At 33.6% G+C, this 27,336-nt stretch overlaps 1 protein-coding gene across 1 annotated transcript in view; it reads right to left on the bottom strand.

Moving 5' to 3' along the window:
- LOC137410528 (insulin-like peptide receptor) overlaps window positions 1-26,554 on the bottom strand; it is a 32,712-nt gene extending 6,158 nt beyond the window's left edge. The window contains exons 1-18 of the mRNA XM_068095958.1: window positions 26,484-26,554; window positions 23,929-24,214; window positions 23,116-23,652; window positions 22,258-22,442; window positions 21,901-22,087; window positions 20,585-20,686; window positions 19,888-20,032; window positions 18,101-18,253; window positions 16,791-16,897; window positions 14,878-15,004; window positions 14,572-14,628; window positions 13,932-14,107; window positions 13,386-13,568; window positions 13,085-13,277; window positions 12,670-12,967; window positions 12,429-12,566; window positions 12,176-12,304; window positions 11,889-12,057 (exon numbers count right to left, since the gene is read on the bottom strand). Coding sequence (XP_067952059.1) covers window positions 11,889-12,057; window positions 12,176-12,304; window positions 12,429-12,566; window positions 12,670-12,967; window positions 13,085-13,277; window positions 13,386-13,568; window positions 13,932-14,107; window positions 14,572-14,628; window positions 14,878-15,004; window positions 16,791-16,897; window positions 18,101-18,253; window positions 19,888-20,032; window positions 20,585-20,686; window positions 21,901-22,087; window positions 22,258-22,442; window positions 23,116-23,652; window positions 23,929-24,184 — 3,142 coding nt within the window. The 5' untranslated portion in view covers window positions 24,185-24,214; window positions 26,484-26,554. The remainder of the gene's footprint in view (window positions 1-11,888; window positions 12,058-12,175; window positions 12,305-12,428; window positions 12,567-12,669; window positions 12,968-13,084; window positions 13,278-13,385; window positions 13,569-13,931; window positions 14,108-14,571; window positions 14,629-14,877; window positions 15,005-16,790; window positions 16,898-18,100; window positions 18,254-19,887; window positions 20,033-20,584; window positions 20,687-21,900; window positions 22,088-22,257; window positions 22,443-23,115; window positions 23,653-23,928; window positions 24,215-26,483) is intronic.
- Between the last annotated feature and the right edge of the window lie 782 nt (window positions 26,555-27,336).

Below are 27,336 nucleotides of genomic sequence, written 5' to 3'. Positions count from 1 at the left end.
AATCTATAACAACTATTAAATCCCTACTTTGTCAACATTAACTTTACAATCTATAACAATCATTAAATCCCTACTTTGTCAACACTAACTTTACAATCTATAACAACTATTAAATCTCTACTTTGTCAACACTAAATTTACAATCAATAACAACTATTAAATCCCTACTTTGTCAACACTAACTTTACAATCTATAACAACTATTAAATCCCTACTTTGTCAACACTAACTTTACAATCTATAACAACTATTAAATCCCTACTTTGTCAACACTAACTTTACAATCTATAACAACTATTAAATCCCTACTTTGTCAACACTAACTTTACAATCTATAACTACTATTAAATCCCTACTTTGTCAACATTAACTTTACAATCTATAACAACTATTAAATCCCTACTTTGTCAACACTAACTTTACAATCTATAACAACTATTAAATCCCTACTTTGTCAACATTAAATTTACAATCTATAAAAACTATTAAATCCCTACTTTGTCAACACTAACTTTACAATCTATAACAACTATTAAATCCCTACTTTGTCAACACTAACTTTACAATCTATAACAACTATTAAATCCCTACTTTGTCAACACTAACTTTACAATCTACAACAACTATTAAATCCCTACTTTGTCAACACTAACTTTACAATCTATAACAACTATTAAATCCCTACTTTGTCAACACTAACTTTACAATCTATAACAACTATTAAATCCCTACTTTGTCAACACTAACTTTACAATCTATAAAACTATTAAATCCCTACTTTGTCAACACTAACTTTACAATCTATAACAACTATTAAATCCCTACTTTGTCAACACTAACTTTACAATCTATAACAACTATTAAATCCCTACTTTGTCAACACTAACTTTACAATCTACAACAACTATTAAATCCCTACTTTGTCAACATAAACTTTACAATCTATAACAACTATTAAATCCCTACTTTGTCAACACTAACTTTACAATCTATAACTACTATTAAATCCCTACTTTGTCAACACTAACTTTACAATCTATAACAACTATTAAATCCCTACTTTGTCAACACTAACTTTACAATCTATAACAACTATTAAATCCCTACTTTGTCAACACTAACTTTACAATCTATAACAACTATTAAATCCCTACTTTGTCAACACTAACTTTACAATCTACAACAACTATTAAATCCCTACTTTGTCAACACTAACTTTACAATCTATACCAACTATTAAATCCCTACTTTGTCAACACTAACTTTACAATCTATAACAACTATTAAATCCCTACTTTGTCAACACTAACTTTACAATCTACAACAACCATTAAATCCCTACTTTGTCAACACTAACTTTACAATCTACAACAACCATTAAATCCCTACTTTGTCAACACTAACTTTACAATCTATAACAACTATTAAATCCCTACTTTGTCAACACTAACTTTACAATCTATAACAACTATTAAATCCCTACTTTGTCAACACTAACTTTACAATCTATAACAACTATTAAATCCCTACTTTGTCAACACTAACTTTACAATCTATAACAACTATTAAATCCCTACTTTGTCAACACTAACTTTACAATCTATAACAACTATTAAATCACTACTTTGTCAACATTAACTTTACAATCTATAACAACTATTAAATCCCTACTTTGTCAACACTAACTTTACAATCTATAACAACTATTAAATCCCTACTTTGTCAACACTAACTTTACAATCTATAAAAACTATTAAATCCCTACTTTGTCAACACTAACTTTACAATCTACAACAACTATTAAATCCCTACTTTGTCAACATTAACTTTACAATCTATAACAACTATTAAATCCCTACTTTGTCAACACTAACTTTACAATCTATAACTACTATTAAATCCCTACTTTGTCAACACTAACTTTACAATCTATAACAACTATTAAATCCCTACTTTGTCAACACTAACTTTACAATCTATAACAACTATTAAATCCCTACTTTGTCAACACTAACTTTACAATCTATAACAACTATTAAATCCCTACTTTGTCAACACTAACTTTACAATCTATAACAACTATTAAATCCCTACTTTGTCAACACTAACTTTACAATCTATAACAACTATTAAATCCCTACTTTGTCAACACTAACTTTACAATCTATAACTACTATTAAATCCCTACTTTGTCAACACTAACTTTACAATCTATAACAACCATTAAATCCCTACTTTGTCAACACTAACTTTACAATCTATAACAACTATTAAATCCCTACTTTGTCAACACTAACTTTACAATCTATAACAACTATTAAATCCCTACTTTGTCAACATTAACTTTACAATCTATAACAATCATTAAATCCCTACTTTGTCAACACTAACTTTACAATCTATAACAACTATTAAATCTCTACTTTGTCAACACTAAATTTACAATCAATAACAACTATTAAATCCCTACTTTGTCAACACTAACTTTACAATCTATAACAACTATTAAATCCCTACTTTGTCAACACTAACTTTACAATCTATAACAACTATTAAATCCCTACTTTGTCAACACTAACTTTACAATCTATAACAACTATTAAATCCCTACTTTGTCAACACTAACTTTACAATCTATAACTACTATTAAATCCCTACTTTGTCAACATTAACTTTACAATCTATAACAACTATTAAATCCCTACTTTGTCAACACTAACTTTACAATCTATAACAACTATTAAATCCCTACTTTGTCAACATTAACTTTACAATCTATAAAAACTATTAAATCCCTACTTTGTCAACACTAACTTTACAATCTATAACAACTATTAAATCCCTACTTTGTCAACACTAACTTTACAATCTATAACAACTATTAAATCCCTACTTTGTCAACACTAACTTTACAATCTACAACAACTATTAAATCCCTACTTTGTCAACACTAACTTTACAATCTATAACAACTATTAAATCCCTACTTTGTCAACACTAACTTTACAATCTATAACAACTATTAAATCCCTACTTTGTCAACACTAACTTTACAATCTATAAAACTATTAAATCCCTACTTTGTCAACACTAACTTTACAATCTATAACAACTATTAAATCCCTACTTTGTCAACACTAACTTTACAATCTATAACAACTATTAAATCCCTACTTTGTCAACACTAACTTTACAATCTACAACAACTATTAAATCCCTACTTTGTCAACATTAACTTTACAATCTATAACAACTATTAAATCCCTACTTTGTCAACACTAACTTTACAATCTATAACTACTATTAAATCCCTACTTTGTCAACACTAACTTTACAATCTATAACAACTATTAAATCCCTACTTTGTCAACACTAACTTTACAATCTATAACAACTATTAAATCCCTACTTTGTCAACACTAACTTTACAATCTATAACAACTATTAAATCCCTACTTTGTCAACACTAACTTTACAATCTACAACAACTATTAAATCCCTACTTTGTCAACACTAACTTTACAATCTATACCAACTATTAAATCCCTACTTTGTCAACACTAACTTTACAATCTATAACAACTATTAAATCCCTACTTTGTCAACACTAACTTTACAATCTACAACAACCATTAAATCCCTACTTTGTCAACACTAACTTTACAATCTACAACAACCATTAAATCCCTACTTTGTCAACACTAACTTTACAATCTATAACAACTATTAAATCCCTACTTTGTCAACACTAACTTTACAATCTATAACAACTATTAAATCCCTACTTTGTCAACACTAACTTTACAATCTATAACAACTATTAAATCCCTACTTTGTCAACACTAACTTTACAATCTATAACAACTATTAAATCCCTACTTTGTCAACACTAACTTTACAATCTATAACAACTATTAAATCACTACTTTGTCAACATTAACTTTACAATCTATAACAACTATTAAATCCCTACTTTGTCAACACTAACTTTACAATCTATAACAACTATTAAATCCCTACTTTGTCAACACTAACTTTACAATCTATAACAACTATTAAATCCCTACTTTGTCAACACTAACTTTACAATCTATAACAACTATTAAATCCCTACTTTGTCAACACTAACTTTACAATCTATAACAACTATTAAATCCCTACTTTGTCAACACTAACTTTACAATCTATAACAACTATTAAATCCCTACTTTGTCAACACTAACTTTACAATCTACAACAACTATTAAATCCCTACTTTGTCAACATTAACTTTACAATCTATAACAACTATTAAATCCCTACTTTGTCAACACTAACTTTACAATCTATAACTACTATTAAATCCCTACTTTGTCAACACTAACTTTACAATCTATAACAACTATTAAATCCCTACTTTGTCAACACTAACTTTACAATCTATAACAACTATTAAATCCCTACTTTGTCAACACTAACTTTACAATCAATAACAACTATTAAATACCTACTTTGTCAACACTAACTTTACAATCTACAACAACCATTAAATCCCTACTTTGTCAACACTAACTTTACAATCTACAACAACCATTAAATCCCTACTTTGTCAACACTAACTTTACAATCTATAACAACTATTAAATCCCTACTTTGTCAACACTAACTTTACAATCTATAACAACTATTAAATCCCTACTTTGTCAACACTAACTTTACAATCTATAACAACTATTAAATCCCTACTTTGTCAACACTAACTTTACAATCTATAACAACTATTAAATCACTACTTTGTCAACATTAACTTTACAATCTATAACAACTATTAAATCCCTACTTTGTCAACACTAACTTTACAATCTATAACAACTATTAAATCCCTACTTTGTCAACACTAACTTTACAATCTATAGCAACTATTAAATCCCTACTTTGTCAACATTAACTTTACAATCTATAAAAACTATTAAATCCCTACTTTGTCAACACTAACTTTACAATCTATAACAACTATTAAATCCCTACTTTGTCAACACTAACTTTACAATCTATAACAACTATTAAATCCCTACTTTGTCAACACTAACTTTACAATCTATAACAACCATTAAATCCCTACTTTGTCAACACTAACTTTACAATCTATAACAACTATTAAATCCCTACTTTGTCAACACTAACTTTACAATCTATAACAACTATTAAATCCCTACTTTGTCAACACTAACTTTACAATCTATAACAACTATTAAATCCCTACTTTGTCAACACTAACTTTACAATCTACAACAACCATTAAATCCCTACTTTGTCAACACTAACTTTACAATCTACAACAACCATTAAATCCCTACTTTGTCAACACTAACTTTACAATCTATAACAACTATTAAATCCCTACTTTGTCAACACTAACTTTACAATCTATAACAACTATTAAATCCCTACTTTGTCAACACTAACTTTACAATCTATAACAACTATTAAATCCCTACTTTGTCAACACTAACTTTACAATCTATAACAACTATTAAATCCCTACTTTGTCAACACTAACTTTACAATCTATAACAACTATTAAATCACTACTTTGTCAACATTAACTTTACAATCTATAACAACTATTAAATCCCTACTTTGTCAACACTAACTTTACAATCTATAACAACTATTAAATCCCTACTTTGTCAACACTAACTTTACAATCTATAAAAACTATTAAATCCCTACTTTGTCAACACTAACTTTACAATCTACAACAACTATTAAATCCCTACTTTGTCAACATTAACTTTACAATCTATAACAACTATTAAATCCCTACTTTGTCAACACTAACTTTACAATCTATAACTACTATTAAATCCCTACTTTGTCAACACTAACTTTACAATCTATAACAACTATTAAATCCCTACTTTGTCAACACTAACTTTACAATCTATAACAACTATTAAATCCCTACTTTGTCAACACTAACTTTACAATCTATAACAACTATTAAATCCCTACTTTGTCAACACTAACTTTACAATCTATAACAACTATTAAATCCCTACTTTGTCAACACTAACTTTACAATCTATAACAACTATTAAATCCCTACTTTGTCAACACTAACTTTACAATCTATAACTACTATTAAATCCCTACTTTGTCAACACTAACTTTACAATCTATAACAACCATTAAATCCCTACTTTGTCAACACTAACTTTACAATCTATAACAACTATTAAATCCCTACTTTGTCAACACTAACTTTACAATCTATAACAACTATTAAATCCCTACTTTGTCAACATTAACTTTACAATCTATAACAATCATTAAATCCCTACTTTGTCAACACTAACTTTACAATCTATAACAACTATTAAATCTCTACTTTGTCAACACTAAATTTACAATCAATAACAACTATTAAATCCCTACTTTGTCAACACTAACTTTACAATCTATAACAACTATTAAATCCCTACTTTGTCAACACTAACTTTACAATCTATAACAACTATTAAATCCCTACTTTGTCAACACTAACTTTACAATCTATAACAACTATTAAATCCCTACTTTGTCAACACTAACTTTACAATCTATAACTACTATTAAATCCCTACTTTGTCAACATTAACTTTACAATCTATAACAACTATTAAATCCCTACTTTGTCAACACTAACTTTACAATCTATAACAACTATTAAATCCCTACTTTGTCAACATTAACTTTACAATCTATAAAAACTATTAAATCCCTACTTTGTCAACACTAACTTTACAATCTATAACAACTATTAAATCCCTACTTTGTCAACACTAACTTTACAATCTATAACAACTATTAAATCCCTACTTTGTCAACACTAACTTTACAATCTACAACAACTATTAAATCCCTACTTTGTCAACACTAACTTTACAATCTATAACAACTATTAAATCCCTACTTTGTCAACACTAACTTTACAATCTATAACAACTATTAAATCCCTACTTTGTCAACACTAACTTTACAATCTATAAAACTATTAAATCCCTACTTTGTCAACACTAACTTTACAATCTATAACAACTATTAAATCCCTACTTTGTCAACACTAACTTTACAATCTATAACAACTATTAAATCCCTACTTTGTCAACACTAACTTTACAATCTACAACAACTATTAAATCCCTACTTTGTCAACATTAACTTTACAATCTATAACAACTATTAAATCCCTACTTTGTCAACACTAACTTTACAATCTATAACTACTATTAAATCCCTACTTTGTCAACACTAACTTTACAATCTATAACAACTATTAAATCCCTACTTTGTCAACACTAACTTTACAATCTATAACAACTATTAAATCCCTACTTTGTCAACACTAACTTTACAATCTATAACAACTATTAAATCCCTACTTTGTCAACACTAACTTTACAATCTACAACAACTATTAAATCCCTACTTTGTCAACACTAACTTTACAATCTATACCAACTATTAAATCCCTACTTTGTCAACACTAACTTTACAATCTATAACAACTATTAAATCCCTACTTTGTCAACACTAACTTTACAATCTACAACAACCATTAAATCCCTACTTTGTCAACACTAACTTTACAATCTACAACAACCATTAAATCCCTACTTTGTCAACACTAACTTTACAATCTATAACAACTATTAAATCCCTACTTTGTCAACACTAACTTTACAATCTATAACAACTATTAAATCCCTACTTTGTCAACACTAACTTTACAATCTATAACAACTATTAAATCCCTACTTTGTCAACACTAACTTTACAATCTATAACAACTATTAAATCCCTACTTTGTCAACACTAACTTTACAATCTATAACAACTATTAAATCACTACTTTGTCAACATTAACTTTACAATCTATAACAACTATTAAATCCCTACTTTGTCAACACTAACTTTACAATCTATAACAACTATTAAATCCCTACTTTGTCAACACTAACTTTACAATCTATAACAACTATTAAATCCCTACTTTGTCAACACTAACTTTACAATCTATAACAACTATTAAATCCCTACTTTGTCAACACTAACTTTACAATCTATAACAACTATTAAATCCCTACTTTGTCAACACTAACTTTACAATCTATAACAACTATTAAATCCCTACTTTGTCAACACTAACTTTACAATCTACAACAACTATTAAATCCCTACTTTGTCAACATTAACTTTACAATCTATAACAACTATTAAATCCCTACTTTGTCAACACTAACTTTACAATCTATAACTACTATTAAATCCCTACTTTGTCAACACTAACTTTACAATCTATAACAACTATTAAATCCCTACTTTGTCAACACTAACTTTACAATCTATAACAACTATTAAATCCCTACTTTGTCAACACTAACTTTACAATCAATAACAACTATTAAATACCTACTTTGTCAACACTAACTTTACAATCTACAACAACCATTAAATCCCTACTTTGTCAACACTAACTTTACAATCTACAACAACCATTAAATCCCTACTTTGTCAACACTAACTTTACAATCTATAACAACTATTAAATCCCTACTTTGTCAACACTAACTTTACAATCTATAACAACTATTAAATCCCTACTTTGTCAACACTAACTTTACAATCTATAACAACTATTAAATCCCTACTTTGTCAACACTAACTTTACAATCTATAACAACTATTAAATCACTACTTTGTCAACATTAACTTTACAATCTATAACAACTATTAAATCCCTACTTTGTCAACACTAACTTTACAATCTATAACAACTATTAAATCCCTACTTTGTCAACACTAACTTTACAATCTATAGCAACTATTAAATCCCTACTTTGTCAACATTAACTTTACAATCTATAAAAACTATTAAATCCCTACTTTGTCAACACTAACTTTACAATCTATAACAACTATTAAATCCCTACTTTGTCAACACTAACTTTACAATCTATAACAACTATTAAATCCCTACTTTGTCAACACTAACTTTACAATCTATAACAACCATTAAATCCCTACTTTGTCAACACTAACTTTACAATCTATAACAACTATTAAATCCCTACTTTGTCAACACTAACTTTACAATCTATAACAACTATTAAATCCCTACTTTGTCAACACTAACTTTACAATCTATAACAACTATTAAATCCCTACTTTGTCAACACTAACTTTACAATCTATAACAACTATTAAATACCTACTTTGTCAACACTAACTTTACAATCTACAACTATTAAATCCCTACTTTGTCAACACTAACTTTACAATCTATACCAACTATTAAATCCCTACTTTGTCAACACTAACTTTACAATCTATAACAACTATTAAATCCCTACTTTGTCAACACTAACTTTACAATCTATAACAACTATTAAATCCCTACTTTGTCAACACTAACTTTACAATCTATAACAACTATTAAATCCCTACTTTGTCAACACTAACTTTACAATCTATAACAACTATTAAATCACTACTTTGTCAACATTAACTTTACAATCTATAACAACTATTAAATCCCTACTTTGTCAACACTAACTTTACAATCTATAACAACTATTAAATCCCTACTTTGTCAACACTAACTTTACAATCTATAACAACTATTAAATCCCTACTTTGTCAACATTAACTTTACAATCTATAAAAACTATTAAATCCCTACTTTGTCAACACTAACTTTACAATCTATAACAACTATTAAATCCCTACTTTGTCAACACTAACTTTACAATCTATAACAACTATTAAATCCCTACTTTGTCAACACTAACTTTACAATCTATAACTACTATTAAATCCCTACTTTGTCAACACTAACTTTACAATCTATAACAACTATTAAATCACTACTTTGTCAACATTAACTTTACAATCTATAACAACTATTAAATCCCTACTTTGTCAACACTAACTTTACAATCTATAACAACTATTAAATCCCTACTTTGTCAACACTAACTTTACAATCTATAACAACTATTAAATCCCTACTTTGTCAACACTAACTTTACAATCAATAACAACTATTAAATCCCTACTTTGTCAACACTAACTTTACAATCTATAACAACTATTAAATCCCTACTTTGTCAACACTAACTTTACAATCTATAACAACTATTAAATCCCTACTTTGTCAACACTAACTTTACAATCTATAACTACTATTAAATCCCTACTTTGTCAACACTAACTTTACAATCTATAACAACTATTAAATCCCTACTTTGTCAACACTAACTTTACAATCTATAACAACTATTAAATCCCTACTTTGTCAACACTAACTTTACAATCTATAACAACTATTAAATCCCTACTTTGTCAACACTAACTTTACAATCTATAACAACTATTAAATCCCTACTTTGTCAACACTAACTTTACAATCTATAACAACTATTAAATCCCTACTTTGTCAACACTAACTTTACAATCTATAACAACTATTAAATCCCTACTTTGTCAACATTAACTTTACAATCTATAACAACTATTAAATCCCTACTTTGTCAACACTAACTTTACAATCTATAACAACTATTAAATCCCTACTTTGTCAACACTAACTTTACAATCTATAACAACTATTAAATCCCTACTTTGTCAACACTAACTTTACAATCTATAACAACCATTAAATCCCTACTTTGTCAACACTAACTTTACAATCTATAACAACCATTAAATCCCTACTTTGTCAACACTAACTTTACAATCTATAACAACTATTAAATCCCTACTTTGTCAACACTAACTTTACAATCTATAACAACTATTAAATCCCTACTTTGTCAACACTAACTTTACAATCTATAACAACCATTAAATCCCTACTTTGTCAACACTAACTTTACAATCTATAACTACTATTAAATCCCTACTTTGTCAACACTAACTTTACAATCTATAACAACTATTAAATCCCTACTTTGTCAACATTAACTTTACAATCTATAGCGACTATTAAATCCCTACTTTGTCAACACTAACTTTACAATCTATAACAACTATTAAATCCCTACTTTGTCAACACTAACTTTACAATCTATAACAACTATTAAATCCCTACTTTGTCAACACTAACTTTACAATCTATAACAACTATTAAATCCCTACTTTGTCAACACTAACTTTACAATCTATAACTACTATTAAATCCCTACTTTGCCAACATTAACTGTAAAATAAAAGTGATGCCAGTCAAATCTGATCATTTGTGAAAAAAATTACAGAAAAGGAGTTTTTGAATTGAAGTAATGTAATTTTGGAATATTTTTGAAATAACTTGGTGTTATACTCCGGTGGAAAGCTGTAGTATTCTCTTCGTAGCTGATATACCCATCTAATTTTGAATGGAACTACTGAGTATCACAAATCAATACAACTGACCAAAATAGTGGGAGGGAGTATGAGGGGAATTTATTTCTTCAATTGTGTATAGCTAAATAATTTAGGCCTACGTCTTGTAATTGCTGCAAATATAGTGATGTTACGCTTAAAATATTTCCAAACAACCAGAACTTTACTGTTAAATTCTTGTTATTTTCAATAATGCGAGTTAAAATAAAAACAAAATATCGGTGCAATTGCACAAAGTATCCGCAAGCAGCTGTAAAAATATTATTCGACCAATCAATAAAAATAACTGTTATTAGCATTCCTGGACAATACAATATAAAGAGATTTAACACCAACAAGGCCTCGTATAAGATTCAATAAAAAAGTCATGTTACAGCCAAAGATGTCTTGTGAGCAGAGCCCTTTCAAGCAAATTTAATTTGTATAGATTTATGTCAAAGCTAACATCACCTACAAATCAGTAATCTAGCTTTTTACTGACTTACCGTTGTTGATAATTAGCTCATGCTTCTCAGTAAATTCACCGATAGGAGTACCCACAGTGCGCATGCGAACCCTGAATGCATAACTGGAGCCGGCTGACAAGTGACCCGCTGACCAGAGATATGAATTGTTGTTCTGCTCAAACACTTTAGCTTGGATGCAAATGAATTGCTGAAAACAAAAAAAAACTAAGAGACATGATGGAAGGAATCCAAATGAGCTGATACTTTTATTGACATAAAAATCAGTAAACGGAAGAGCAGGGCAACTTGAAGTGCTACAAACTCACCTCTTGTTCGGATGTGTTCCCAGAATTCTTGGAGGGAATCATAGAAAATGCTATGGTGTAGGTCAAAATGGGACCGTTTGTTTTTTCTGGCACTTTCCAACTAAAGTTGAGATATAGGTTACCATCCCTCTAGAATCAAAAATATAAAAGCATTTACAACTCGAACTGTAACCTATACATGTAGATAAAATAACGAGCAGTATCAACAAGTAAGGCTCTGTCTGCACAAAGATAAGAGTTAAACATATCTTACATCTACTTTCTGGATTTTGAAAGTATCCGAGTCGATAAAATCGAGGCTTTGGTTTGACTTGGTCGTAGCGCTAGCCATCGCTCTCTTGCTGCACCGTGTCACATTCTTCGTCTTGTCATAGCCGTGGCATGCCACCACCTGCGCAACACGCATAGTTCAATAAATTTACTAGGAGATAAGCGACCAAAGAAAAAGATGTACTAGATTAGATAAAGGTAAAAAGAATAAATAAAGCCCTTACTTCAATAGAATATTGAGTATTTGGCTCGAGATCAAAGATAATAATTGAGGTTCGGTTCGCTTTGACAGACACCATACTCGGTATCTGTGACTCGCTCTCGTGCTGATCAACCGTTGGCTCTTCAGTTGGTAGTGTCTTGTTGATTGTTTCATTGCCAGCCAAGGTTGGCATAATGCTCAAGGTACTCATGATAGTTGTCGTAGGTAGATCAAACCCCGAGTTGTCAATCAAGAAACTGTTCTTCACACCTCTTTTCACTCGAGACGATACCGAATCATCCAGAGAGGTCTTCCGAGGACTAAAGAGAAATAATGTGTTACCTAACTGATAAAATAAGCATTTTTAACTAGGAAACCAGAAAAACAGCAGCCACGACAGACTTGAGCGTAGAACAATTTGAATACAAACAACTTACTTCTTTTCAAAGACTTTATTTTGCAGATAATTCTCAAAATGATAACGAAGGGCTGCCTTCTCATTTCTTTCTTTTTGATCCTCAGTAATCTCCTCCTCTTCACATTTACACTTGCTTCCATTGACGGAATCCGCTGATGGTTCTACTTGTTCCGGGATTTGCTCTTCCTCCTCTTCTTCTGAAGATTTTGAATCTGAAAAAAGGAGCATGTATTTCTATTGAACCTGACAGTCAAGCGATACAAGTGGTAGTAACATTAACACATCATAAAAGCGAAGAGAACATCACATTAGGGAGTCACCATATTCGCAGTGATTCTTGTGTTGAACATGCGTAACATTCCATGGAATAACTCTGTAGTAAATGTTGTAGTTTTCCAAGATTCCATAGGGGTTCTCCGGCTCTAGCCAGGTAACCTTCAGCCCTATGTTACGCATCTCAAGATCCAGTGGTGAGACAATCAGGTTCCTGGGCCTGTCAGGCTCTGCAAGCGATAAAGAACATTTCTTACTAACTAAACCCCATTTACATGGTTGTCTATTAGTGTGCGGAGTAATCTGCCTGAGGTGAATTGTCAGAAAGAGGAGCTTAAGGTAGACGCCCTTTTTATTACCACCAGTAGCTTTTCTGAACATCAACCTGTGGCTGGCAGGGCGGGTGCTACAGACTACTAAGGCAAGGATGCTCTCTGTTAAAAATAGCAACCACAATTTGATGTCAGAAAGTAATGCTGATGAAACTACATGACTGCTTCACAGTGAATAACAAAAGAAGACAACTTTTAACTATAGAGGCAACTTTCAAGCTGTGCACGGAGAAAGGACCAAGATATCGCGGTAACACCTACTTGAAGGTTTGGTCTTAAAGTAAATGATGGCACTGCGAGCCCCATCACGTCCAACTGCTGTGAGTGTAAGCGTCTGGACATAAAAAGCATATCGGGCGAATGGCGTCAACCTAGGAATGAAGGCCCTGAAAAAGCCATCTATAGCCTCTCCCTTCTCTATTTCATTGGTTGTCCAGCTGTAACAGAAATTCAATGAGTGAACCCAGAGCATACCTAGCCTACCTCAAACCATTTGGAATATGTGCTAAACATCTGGCCATGAGAGCATCAGTTTTTGTGAAGCCCAAAAACCGTTAGCCAGCTGACAAAAGTATAAATAAATGTGGTAAACAATGGCATCACATGCAGCTTTTAGAATAATTCATGCTAAGACTTGGCAATAGATATGCCTATATTACCACTAATCTATGACTGCCATTTGGCATTGGCACAACCAAGAAGACTATGTGTGAATAGGACAAACTCGAATAGTCAGCACACATAGACACAATTTGAAGATTATAGAATACAGCTAGAACCTACATACATGCGATGTCAAGAAGAAGACAACTCTACATATTAGTTGTCATACACTGTCTAAATGGTCTGTAATTTAATCATAAGTAGGTAAATACTGAATAGTAAATAACCAAATACTCACTCTTTTTCATCTGTCTGACAGCTTCTTTTACGGTAGGTTGCAGTTTCGTTATCCTGCCTGCACAAACACATAATATTCTACTTGACAAAAAAGTTCATTCTGCAAGATCTACTGAAACAAATAGTGTTGACAAAAGCATTTGACATTACCCAACTGTTCAACTACTCATGCGTTACTTACACCCGATAGTAGAAAAAGCAATACTTACATCTGTAATACTTACAACACCTAATAGAAGATGTAACATTTGCTCGATCTATAAGCAGATATAATACTTATACCTCTAGTAGAGTAAGTAATACTTACACTTGTCGATAATAAAGCACATAGCTTATAACCAGCCGTTCATCATTTGTATGAAATTCAGAGAAATTGTATGTTGGATAGTAGTCCATGTCATAGAAGAGCTGAAGGAAGAGGGAATTGTTGAAGCCTAAAATAGGTAGGTGGGTCCATTGACTAGTATACAATCACTTATAATAGTACAAGGACAGACAACCCTCGCATCAAATAAGACTCGGCTACATCGGGGAAGTCAAAGACTAATTTAAGTACAATGGTGTATGCAAGTGTATGGCGCATGCTACATCCAGGCAAGCACAGCAATTGTAAAGGCTTAAAGATGGCAGCAAGAGTGTGCCTGTTACAGCTCCACTGATTGTGACTTTGCAAATTCAATGTTTTATGTGGCCAGTGGAATGAGCGAATCCTTCGTTTTTTTGTGACGTCACTTTATCATTGTCGGCCATTTTTATAGACAATTTTATCGTTAAAAACACAAAGCTTTTGCTATGAATTTTTGAAAACGATGCTTTTGTTTGCATTTTTTTATTATAGTATCAAAAGAACACCAAAAAGTACTACTAAATAAAAGAATAACGATCGTTTTTTACAAATATAGCGGCTTTTAAACGAACGCATGTGCAAATGGCTTGATGACATAAAAAGCCGATGGATAGCGCTGATGGCCCAACTTGAAACTAATTATAAAAATGACTAGCTTATTTGCCAATGAGCCGTCCTTTATTTGTCCTAGGCAGAGCAAACATACAAAACACAGCCCTGATCCATCAACTAAAAGACATGACAACTATTAAAGATAAGGACCTAAGACCTATTATGCAGAAGCAATTTGAAAAAGACATTCCTTTTGCCAATCAATCAGCAGTTACAGCTATTACGCAAACACTAGTCACTCCCAAAATGTCATTATAATATATAAATCACATACTAATACTAAATTTCATCTTTTGTGCAATGAATATTTCTGTCACCTACATTGTACATAGAAAAGCTCTAACTGCCTCAAATCGTTTCGAATGGAATTAAAAACAAGTATCTATAATAATAACAAGTTAACTAGGTAATCATTAGCCTGTCTTGACAAGCTGTTGTTTTTGCGTAGTTGTCCCCCCGTCGAGCGGCGAGCAACAACAGCTTGTCACAAGACGTACTGCACCTGATGCATCAGCTGCACTTATAAGGAGTTGTTCTCTTCCGTCCACGCGGCTCGGCTGCGATGTTATTCCAGTCGCTCCATTGGTAATCATAACGGATTTCACGCAAAAATTTATGTAGAAAAATTAAGATAAGAACGTTTAACTGGCGACCCCTCTCTGCAGTAAACTTTATTAGAATTTGAGAACTTATGCAACAACAGCGACTAAACATGTCGTTATTTGTGCGCTCAGTCAGTTTTATTTCTATTTTTGTATCAGTCAGTTTTATTTGCTCTTATGGATTTTATTTTGAGTTTATTTTATTTTTAAGTTTTACCAAAGTTTATCACAGAAACTGGTCCTTGGTTAAATGTTGTAATCTTGTTTTTTTTTCTACATAAATTTTTGCGTGAAATCCGTTATGATTACCAATGGAGCGACCGACATAACATCGCGGCCAAGCCGCGTAGACGGAAGAGAACAACTCCCTATAAGTGCAGCTGATGCATCCGGTGCAGTACGTCTTGTGACAAGCTGTTGTTGCTCGCCGCTCGACGGGGGACAACTACGCAAAAACAACAGCTTGTCAAGACAGGCTAGGTAATCATGGGACCACAACACTGAAGTTGGAACATGCGCATACCATGCTCAACAGCATACCATGCTCAACAGTACGTAAGTCAGGAGCAGCCAGAGACAACCGATGTACATGTGAAGAGGATAACTAATCAAAAGAGATACAAGCCAGAAAGGCTAGCGATATTAGCAGGAAATGCTCACAGTCACCAAACTGCCCATTGTTGGTTTTGGAGATGTCGAATTCATCATGACTTGATTTAGTGATCTTCTGCATTGTACCATTCTTCAGTTTCCTTTCACCATTAAATCTAGCAAACAGAAGGGCATTGCAAAGTGAGCTCAAGCCAATTTATACGCCTTTACAAGTCATTAAGGGCAAAGAAGATGAACCCTAGAGCCAAGCTAATCATTTGAAATGTTTGAAAAGACATAAAAGATGGAGCCAGGAGATTTATGGGCCACGGTAATCAAGATGTCACGTTGCTTCTGCGGTCTACCGCATTATATATAAGCAATTCTGATTGATTCTAAGAAAGGAGACAAAGGGTTCGTGGGGAGCTCATGGGGGCTCATGGGTGCTCAGAGTGCATAACCAGCGATAGCTGAGAGTCAGTGATTATCAGCGGCAAGGCTGGTACACACACAACCGACAGACCTCAGTCAATGATCACACACTGCATAGACTAGCCACAGGGGTTGGAATGTACTCCGATAGATCAACTCTGCATCAAGTAATTTGATAGTGTGAACACGCAATCCTGGCTAATGACAATATAAAATAAACATCCCTACACTCTGTGAAGTTATCAGCAGCTCAAGGGTATGGAAGTGATGCAGTAAGTAAAACATCGCATTGCATTCTCTTTGTCAATTCGACACAGAAACATCATCTCTCAAGTGTTTACGAAACTTTTCTAGGAGCTATAGGATTATCCCTAGAGCTTATGGAGTTATTCCTAGAGCTTATGGGACTATTCCTAGAGCTTATGAGACTATCCCTAAAGCTTATGGAATTATCCCTAGAGCTTATGGGACTATCCCTAGAGCTTATGGGACTATCCCTAGAGCTTATGGGTCTAGCCCTAGAGCTTATGGGAGTATAGTCAGGACCAATGGGGCTATCATCAGAGCCTATGGGGCTCTCCTCAGAGCCTATGGGGCTATCCTCAGAGCCTATGGGGCTATCAGGGCCTATGAGACTATTCTCACAGCATATAAAACTATCCTCAAACCCTATGGAGTATACTCAGAGCGTATGGGGTTACCCTTGATAGTATGAAGTTAGAGACTGTGGAGTTAGTATAAGTTCCCAATTGGCTATTCTGAGAGTTTATATAAAATCGTGTTCACAGCCGATGGGGACAATCCTCAGTCTGTGAGATGATCCTTACAACTTTTGAAGCAATCCCTGCATTCAATTCTCACAACATATGATATAATCTTTTGTTGCTTATGGGACAGTTTCTGTAGTCGGTGAGAAAAGCTTCGATAGTCTAAGTGATAATGCTTACCGAGTAGTATCTAAAAGTTGTTGAATCTTTGCGACACACAGCTGAGGATTCTGCTGAAAGAACATCATGCCGTTGTCAATAGTCAAGTTTGGGTGGGTCTCCATGTCCCACAAGTCTTCCATGTTTTCATTGTCCATTACATACAAAGCGTACCTGCACCATGCATGTTCTGATTAGTATCTTTCCATGAGGTTTAGAGTGACCATCAAACAAGAATTATAACGGGTTAAAACCAGATTCTTATATGCGATCAGAAAGACTAGAATGGCTGTTAAATGCAAAACTCAGGTGTATACTAAAACTGACAAATTATTAGTGTGTACAGTGAGAGAGAGAAAGACAAAAAACCTTTTGCTCTTAAGAATCAAAGTAGCTGTGGACATTAGAAGGCAATTTTTATCTCCAATAATTTCTAAAAGTACACACTTCTGACAATTAAAAGATGCTGTATCAAGAGTTAACTCGCACGAGTCAGCAATGCACAGCATTCAGGGTGAAAATAGCTCCAGGTCATCTTTTACAATTCATAAGGTGCACTTGAAACTTGGAAGAATATAGTGGCAAAGATCTCTGTCAATAATAGTTTAGATGCAGAAGTACATTGAAAAACTGGTATGAGTAGTGCGTAGAAACACTGGTATGAGTAGTGCATAGAAACACTGGTATGAGTGGGGCATAGAAACACTGGTATAAGTAGTGCGTAGAAACACTGATATAAGCAGTGCGTAGAAACACTGGTATAAGTAGTGCGTAGAAACACTGTTATGAGTAGTGCGTAGAAACACTGGTATGAGTAGTGCATAGAAACACTGGTATGAGTAGTGCATAGAAACACTGTTATGAGTAATGCATAGAAACACTGGTATGAGTAGTGCATAGAAACACTGGTATGAGTAGTGCATAGAAACACTGGTATGAATAGTGCATAGAAACACTGGTATGAGTAGTGCATAGAAACACTGTTATGAGTAATGCATAGAAACACTGGTATGAGTAGTGCATAGAAACACTGTTATGAGTAGTGCATAGAAACACTGGTATGAGTAGTATATAGAAACACTGGTATGAGTAGTACATAGAAACACTGGTATGAGTAGTACATAGAAACACTGTTATGAGTAGTACATAGAAACACTGGTATAAGTAGTGCATAGAAACACTGGTATAAGTAGTGCATAGAAACACTGGTATGAGTAGTACACAGAAACACTGGTATAAGTAGTGCATAGAAACACTGGTATGAGTAGTGCATAGAAACACTGGTATGAGTAGTGCATAGAAACACTGGTATGAGTAGTACATAGAAACACTGTTATGAGTAGTGCATAGAAACACTGGTATGAGTAGTATATAGAAACACTGGTATGAGTAGTACATAGAAACACTGGTATGAGTAGTACATAGAAACACTGTTATGAGTAGTACATAGAAACACTGGTATAAGTAGTGCATAGAAACACTGGTATAAGTAGTGCATAGAAACACTGGTATAAGTAGTACACAGAAACACTGGTATAAGTAGTGCATAGAAACACTGGTATGAGTAGTACATAGAAACATGAAGACTGACAGCTTCCAAGTCATATTTAATCAACCAACCTACTGCTCTGTATGCATGAATTTAAATAAATGCATGAAGGGAGGATGCCTGGTGCTATAAGAGGTGCTATTATAGCTTATTGGACATGTACACATACTTATCCCCACAATCTGAGTACACCATATTGGACATGTACACATACTTATCACCACAATCTGAGCACACCATATTGGACATGTATACATACTTATCACTATCTAAGGTACGGCCACCGATGTGAGTCAACGACTTAAAGAAACTGAGGTCGCTGAGATACTGGCTGCGGACAACCTTTACATAACCCTCCACCTCCACAATGTCCTTGAGGTTTTTGTGCAGCAGAGACAGATTTCCTGCAAGAGCAATAAAATAACTGCCACATAACCACAGTTGGTTTTGACGGCATGACTCAATTTTTGGTACTTCGTTCAAAAGCTTTGATTTACAGGATATAATATTTAGTAGTGTGAGAATTATATGTTCATGCAGGTTAAGCATGCCTTCCGGGATAACTCCGCTGAGTTCGTGTAGGTAATAGCATGTCTCCCATGTTAACACTGTTGAGTTCAGTAGGCAAAATTATGCCTCAGAGGTTAATACTGTTGAGTTTGTGTAGGTTAAATCAGGCCTACTAGGATAACACTGTTGTATGCATAGTTAGTAGCCACAAGAAACCATCAATAATACCAGGTATACAAGTAACACAAGTATACCATCAATAATCTGGTAGGTAGACCATAACTACTGCTACCTCTGCTAAGCCCAGTCTATACAATAACTAAGAGTGTAAAAGAGATTTTACAATCACAATTGCCCATCTAACTGGACAAAACTGTTCTGCTAACAGCGCCAAGGAGTGCGAGTAGCAAAGATGGAAAATGTCATACCATGTATACAGCACATACCTGGGGCATTGCTCACCGCTATCTCCAGGTGACCCAGGATGACAGTGCATCCATAGTAACTTTCACTGTCACTCTCTGCTTGTATAATTCCACCACCGCAAGCTATAAGAGCAATATAGCATGATTGCTATAAGAACAATATAGCATGATTGCTACTTATCTGACAATATAGCTTGTTTGGAGCAAATAAAAACTAGACAATGGACTGAGCTAAAACATACACTAGAAACCAAAAAGTACGCAGTGATCTTGTAATATCTACATCATCTTGTAACTAACCAATTCAACATCGGGATTTCTAGACAATTTTCAACAATTAAAGAAGTTTGCAAAGAAAATGCCAGCTACATTTAATGACTCGACTGGATGAGAAATATATTTGTCTACTTGGCTGACAGCTATGATCGCTGTTGCTGTATGGTCTACTGAAATATTCATTTTCTCTAACCTAATCATTTTTACTGTCCAAGAGTACAGATAAAAAGCAATGATTATAAACAATGTTTCACCCATCAAGCAGTAGTTCAAAACAAAATATAGAAGCGCCATTAGCAATTCTCCACTTTTTAAGTAGTGCAGATGATAAAATGCTATTGTATTACTGAAAACCTCCAAAAAAGTAAATGATAAGACTGTGTTTAATAAGAGCCATCACAACGGCCTAATGATTTAGAAAAGAAACTTAAGGTTTTTGCATCATGAGCCGCAACAAAAATGACAGCAGGTTTCAACCTGCAATCATAACAGGTGATTAAACCTGAGTTGCCTGTCACTACAATAATAATAATAACAATGATGATGAGCATGAATAGAGAACAGAAACATACAAATAGAAGTTCACCAAGACAAGTAAATCAGTCACTCTCATTTCTCAGCTAAAAACACCTTGCAGAAATATTCATAGCAAGGATTGTTTGCGTGTTTTATTACTTCAGTGTTCGTAGAAGTTGCCTCGCGCTATATGTGCAGAGTATACTGGTAGTTGAGGATACTTGTAACAACTAGGAGTTTGAATAGCGGTTCATAGTCATGAGTGTCTTTTTCACCAAGTACTGAACTTCCTCAATGTTTTTCAACTAATTGAAAACTAATGTCAATATTTTTAATACCACATATAATAATGATAAACTGAACTTGCCACAAAAACGACACGACAAACTTGTTTGTATCGAAAATTGAATGCAAGTTTTGACCTAGTTTTCACTAATTTTTCGTGCATTGCATTCTTTCACCATTAATCTAGAAAAAAATTGCAATAGGTAGCTTCTGACACTGATGCGGGAATATTCAAACATGGACAACGAAAACCTGCATACGTTTGTCACAGCTGTCCGTGCACTCTATGCATTCGCGTACTATGTCATCTTCTGGAGAGTCCTTGGTGAAGTTTTTGTGCTCAATGTAGCTCCTCGGACACTTCAGCACACACTTGTTTTCGTGAAACTTGTTCAACTTGTTGTCAAAGATACATTCTGCACGGGTTACGCAGTATCTGTTTAGCATCTGAATATAAACAAAACAAGAGTTATTGAGCTATGAAGATGTCAGCTCATGTATTTAACTAGCCATGAAAAGACAAATAATTTTATATCATCAAATGCTGCTTAGGTAATGCTACAGCTTGGTCTTACTAAAAAATAGTGGGGAGAATAACTGAGCATTTTGACACCCACCTCCAACAATGGTTCCCCATTCGCGTTTCGTTCAGGGCATTCGGAAAGACACTCGCCATTGTATGAGACTTTTTGACACACATAACAATGTCTCGCAGAGTTGATTTGAGTGCAGCCACCCAAACACTGGCTGTGACAGCACTTTCCATTGGTGTCGCAGCCAGTGTTGCCTTTACAAGTGCAGACTGTAATTAGACATGAGAAGCTGAAGAGAGTGAACAGAACAAAGCGATCAGTGCAGATGATAGAGCAGTGCAGTGATAGACGAGGAATGGGTTAATGCCAGGCCTACAGAGGTCATCAATCATAGATCTTGTGATTAGGCAGTACAGAATTGTTAGAGGAGTTTTGTCTGACAATTTTTGCGGTTTACGAAGTGACGACAGACCTCGCGAGTCTATCTTATTACAATTGATGGTGGGGCCGGCAAACTTGCTTAGGCTACTGCTGAGTCAGTAATGATTGAGAAGCAAGAGAGCAGCCGCTGAAGAGCCTAGTAGACGGGTAAAGTGAGGTTACTAACATATAAGCTGCCTTCAGCTGCCGTTCAGACAGTTTTCATGGGAGGGCATTAATTATATTAGTGAGCTGTAGAAGAGCGGGCCTTGCTAAAACAAAGGGTATACTGCTATGCAAACAATGGTAGGTTGGCCGTAAACAACTGCTTGACTAGGCTCGATTGTAAAGCATTCTTTGTTAGAGCGCCTGATAACATAGAACAACAATATACATGATCAATGAGTTAGCCTCAGATATTCAGTGTACTATATACTGTAGTTAGTGCACTCAGAAAGGCAGAGACACGCATATTTTCTAAAGAAAAAAAGAACGCTACAAAATAACAAGATGAAAATTTACCATCCTGGCAAGTTGACATGTCCCAACAATTTTCACAGCCAGCTGGACAAATATCCACAAGGTCACATCCATTTTTCCTTGGTCGATTTTGTGTGGTCGTTGGTTTTTTACCCCTTGGCGTGATATAGTTCCAGTTGACATGATCATCGACATAACAGAGCTGTGGATTCATCATGGCCACCACGTACGCCCCGATATAATTGAGGTTGTTGAGTGATATTGACATCAGATTCTCATTCTCATAAAGAACAAGACCATAGTCCCAAAATGTCTCGACGTCAGCACGAATAACCCTTAAATTGGGAAAAAGCTGTCCAAGATTAAGCAAGCCATTCACACGATATATCAGCAGATAGCCTGTGATTTCGACTAGCTGTGGGTACTGAACATTTGTATAGTTGTGAACACTAACATGGCTATATATCCATTTTATTTCAACATTGCCATCGATGACAGAACAGTCCTTCAATTTATCAAGATCCTCTACTTGATTTCCTATCGTGATTGTAAAGTCCTGCTTCTTCCAACCACGACACACTGAATAAAAGAGAACAGCAAAAGGTTAGGCACCAAGGGACCGAGCGAATGTGAAAGAATGTGAAAGAACTATCGACTGCCTACATAAAAAACATCTTGTGGTTTGAGCCAACAGGCCGTGCGGTTAGCTAAGCAATCGTTCTGCCGCGTTTTCTTTAGGAAACAAACCGCAACTAATGACTAGGATGAAAGGAAGCAAACCACAATGAGATGAAATCAGCCAAGCTTGCTTGGCTGTTAAGCGCCAAGACAAGCCACAGCCCAAACACATCATACCTGTGCCATTTCTCCATGTGAAATTCAAGCGAGGAGGAGGTTCTTCATATACAAAAAAATCTAGGTTCTTTTGAACCTGTTGCTGAGGTGCAGATGTTCTAGACAACTGTGTGACTGGAGTGCTAGTAATTGTTGTGGTGGATGCAACAGCTGTCTGACAAACTAGTAGCAAAAATATGCTAACAGAACACATTAGCAGCATTGGAGAGATCTTGGTATGAGTGTTTCTAGAGAGGAAATCAGTGCAAAGTCCCATCTTTCTTTGTCAACTAAAGTTGCTATGGGTCTAAAATACAAATAAAACGTGAATAGAAAATAAATCGAAAATGATTTACAATTGCTCAACCAGAGTTAAGTATACGACTAAACAATTTTCGAAAAAGCAAACAAAAAGTTAAAGCTAAAGATTGAAACGAAACCGTCGCCAAGCGTACCTTACTCCATAAATTTGGCAAAAGACTTCTACAGCTTACGTCCGGTTGACACAAAATGATTCGCAATAAATTTATGAGCGATGAGTGTGAAAATTAGTTTCTATATTTCGACCTAAACTCGGAATCCCATTAAAAAAGTACATCTACAAATTAATATTTACGCCGATGTTACAGAGTACTTGACAAAGTGTAATAGCCGAGTATAATGAATAACATGTAACAATAATAATATATACTCCACAGCTATCTGAGCAATATAAATCAAGTTGTGGTTATAAACAAAATCATGAATTTTAAAAAATGAGTCATTACGTTGACCTTGGCCTACAGATATTTTCAACTGAACTCATAAGTTGCGCTAAACTAGTGCAGAGTTAAACTAGCAGTAAACTGGTTTATGAAAGATTGCGGATGCGTTATATAGACTATAGACATGTGTAGACATGTGCATCTATGGGCAGGTTTTTGTTGAATAAAAAAACTTGTTAAAATAAAAATTGATATTCTGAATAAAAATGATATATAGTTGCTCAGTGATTTTTAGCGCAACGACCTGAATTAAAACTTAACATATGTCGTATTGTTTAAAGGGTTGCCATAATTTTGCACAGAACTAAACTTAATCTTTATTATGCTTCTATCCAGATTATCGAGGTTGGAAGGTTTTTCTTTTTATACCATACATTAGGTCATGTTATACAGTCTCTCAGTTGTCCAATACAGATGCAAATATAATTTGCTGAAGACATAGACAACAACAAAAAATGACTATGACTCCAACAGCTTACAATGTTTATCCGGCATCAGAGACAGTTTTTGTATTTCCAACTCACAGAAGTATTAGTATGCAATAACTGATAGTAAATACATAACATGTTTGTTAGTGGGTTGCTTCAAAAATGGACAAAACAGCTGAATTTCAACACCTATGTATACGATCACATTACCAGATACACCTAGCATAAGGAATAATGAAGGTTATACTCTCCACTCTGTTGACCTTTATCACACCATGTTTACATAATTTCAATTGTCAGTTGAACGATGACTCATAACTAGTCCAAATCAGTGGTATGAAAAATATCAAAAAACTGGAAGCGAGGTGGTAAGTGCAATAAGTTTATGCTGTTATAACAGCCAAGTTATCCGAACACATTCAGAACTAATCTGAATAACAAAAATTACTTACATTTTCCTAGTATATTAATCTGAACTTACCATTTAATGAAAGAATTGATCTAATTTAATCACAAAATTATATCATCTACATTATTTAGAGTTGTTTTAAATCACAGTTTATATGAATTTATTTACGAAATTAAAACAATGCAATGCAGGCATGACTATTGCTAGATCATCAATTACTTTTCATTTGATACAATCACAATAACACGGAATACATTACCAAGCATAGTCAATTTAAAAGAAACACTTTAAGACTTCATACCAAAAGATATATTGGCCATTTGAAATATAAGCAAATTTAAGTAATAAAAGTTGGCTTAGAATAACAAATGTCGGACACAAACATACCAACGTGTCTGGAACACAAACAATTTAAGTACAAGATTTGTAACTACACCAGAGCACCGATTAAACAGAGTTAATATTAGATAATACATTCATCACACACATGCCGCAATATTATGATACAATTATGGCCAACGAAATTTACAGCTTTAATAATTTTTCACTTACAAAAAAAATTACTAAATCAGGCATACTACTAACAAAATACTACTGCCAATGCACTCACTAATAAATCCATACTTGACACTGTTATTTACACAATATATTTTTGTCTTTTCCAAAATGTATCTAAGAGTCAAGGTATAGCCCGAAAATATTCGCAAAAAAAGAAAAAAACTGTCACGAGCATGTTCTAAAAACCTACACAACAATCTCACAGCAAATACATCTAACCTTGTCAAGATGGATTGCTGTTGTTAGCACTAACCTACTAACTATTAGCTAATTGTGAGTTACATATCGTTGTTCTATTGTACAGCTAAAGGTGCAGAATAAATACTTTATAGAATATGAATAACATATTTATATTTCCTAGTACACGTGCCCTAGTAACAAAGAAAAGTCAAGACTGAAATAAGAATTTAGATTTACCCGAAGCACGATCATTACGATAACTTTTCGTCGGTCGAACTAGCTGGCTTCATTTGTTAGGTGCAAGCGTGTGAACCAGAATGTTTTCTAATTGTATCAATAGTTAACCAAGAACAAATATAAATTATTCGACACTCTTAGGCTATTCAATGTCGGTATCTCTCCAACTAGATTAGACGTAAACAACCTATGAACATTATTGGACAAAATGTATTTAGGTCAAAGCCCAATTTTAGAGTTCTAAAACTTTATTACCGGCTTATACTGTTACACTGTGCGCCTACGCCCCTACCTTTAGAAAAAGCTGGAGCTAGCACAAAGAAATGACAAATCTCACTGATTAGTTAGTAATCTGTTATTTTGTTGATAACAAAATAACAAAAAGCCTCTATTAGCAGGCCTAGTATCAAATAAAATACAAACTGTAAAAGTACTTAAGCAGCGAACAAGATAGCAGTGAACAATTCATGTTTAGTCTGAGATTATTTGTGTAAAAAATTAAAGGAATATTTACATGAGAAGATGACTTCAAATAAGTGCTGGATAACTTGTACAAAAACAAATTGATTGCCACTACTGTATATAAAAATGTTCATGTCTGACGACTAGATTCTCCATGAGTATTGATTGGGACGAGATCGATTGTTAATTAATAATTGGATTACTATAACATGGTCTGTATCATTTGTCTGTGTGAGTATCATCGATGTTCACCTTTGCGGTGGGTTAATTATGTTCTTGATTGAATCGGTCACTTTCATGTATAAATTCAAGCAGATGTTGGTAGTTGTGATGGTTAGGGAATATTCTTTCTTAGATTGGTGTAATTGTGGCATTTGTATAGGTAATGGTC

Source organism: Watersipora subatra, chromosome 1 (genome assembly GCF_963576615.1).
Source record: "Watersipora subatra chromosome 1, tzWatSuba1.1, whole genome shotgun sequence".
NCBI lineage: Eukaryota > Metazoa > Bryozoa > Gymnolaemata > Cheilostomatida > Watersiporidae > Watersipora > Watersipora subatra.
This window is presented reverse-complemented; position numbering and strand designations above follow the sequence as displayed.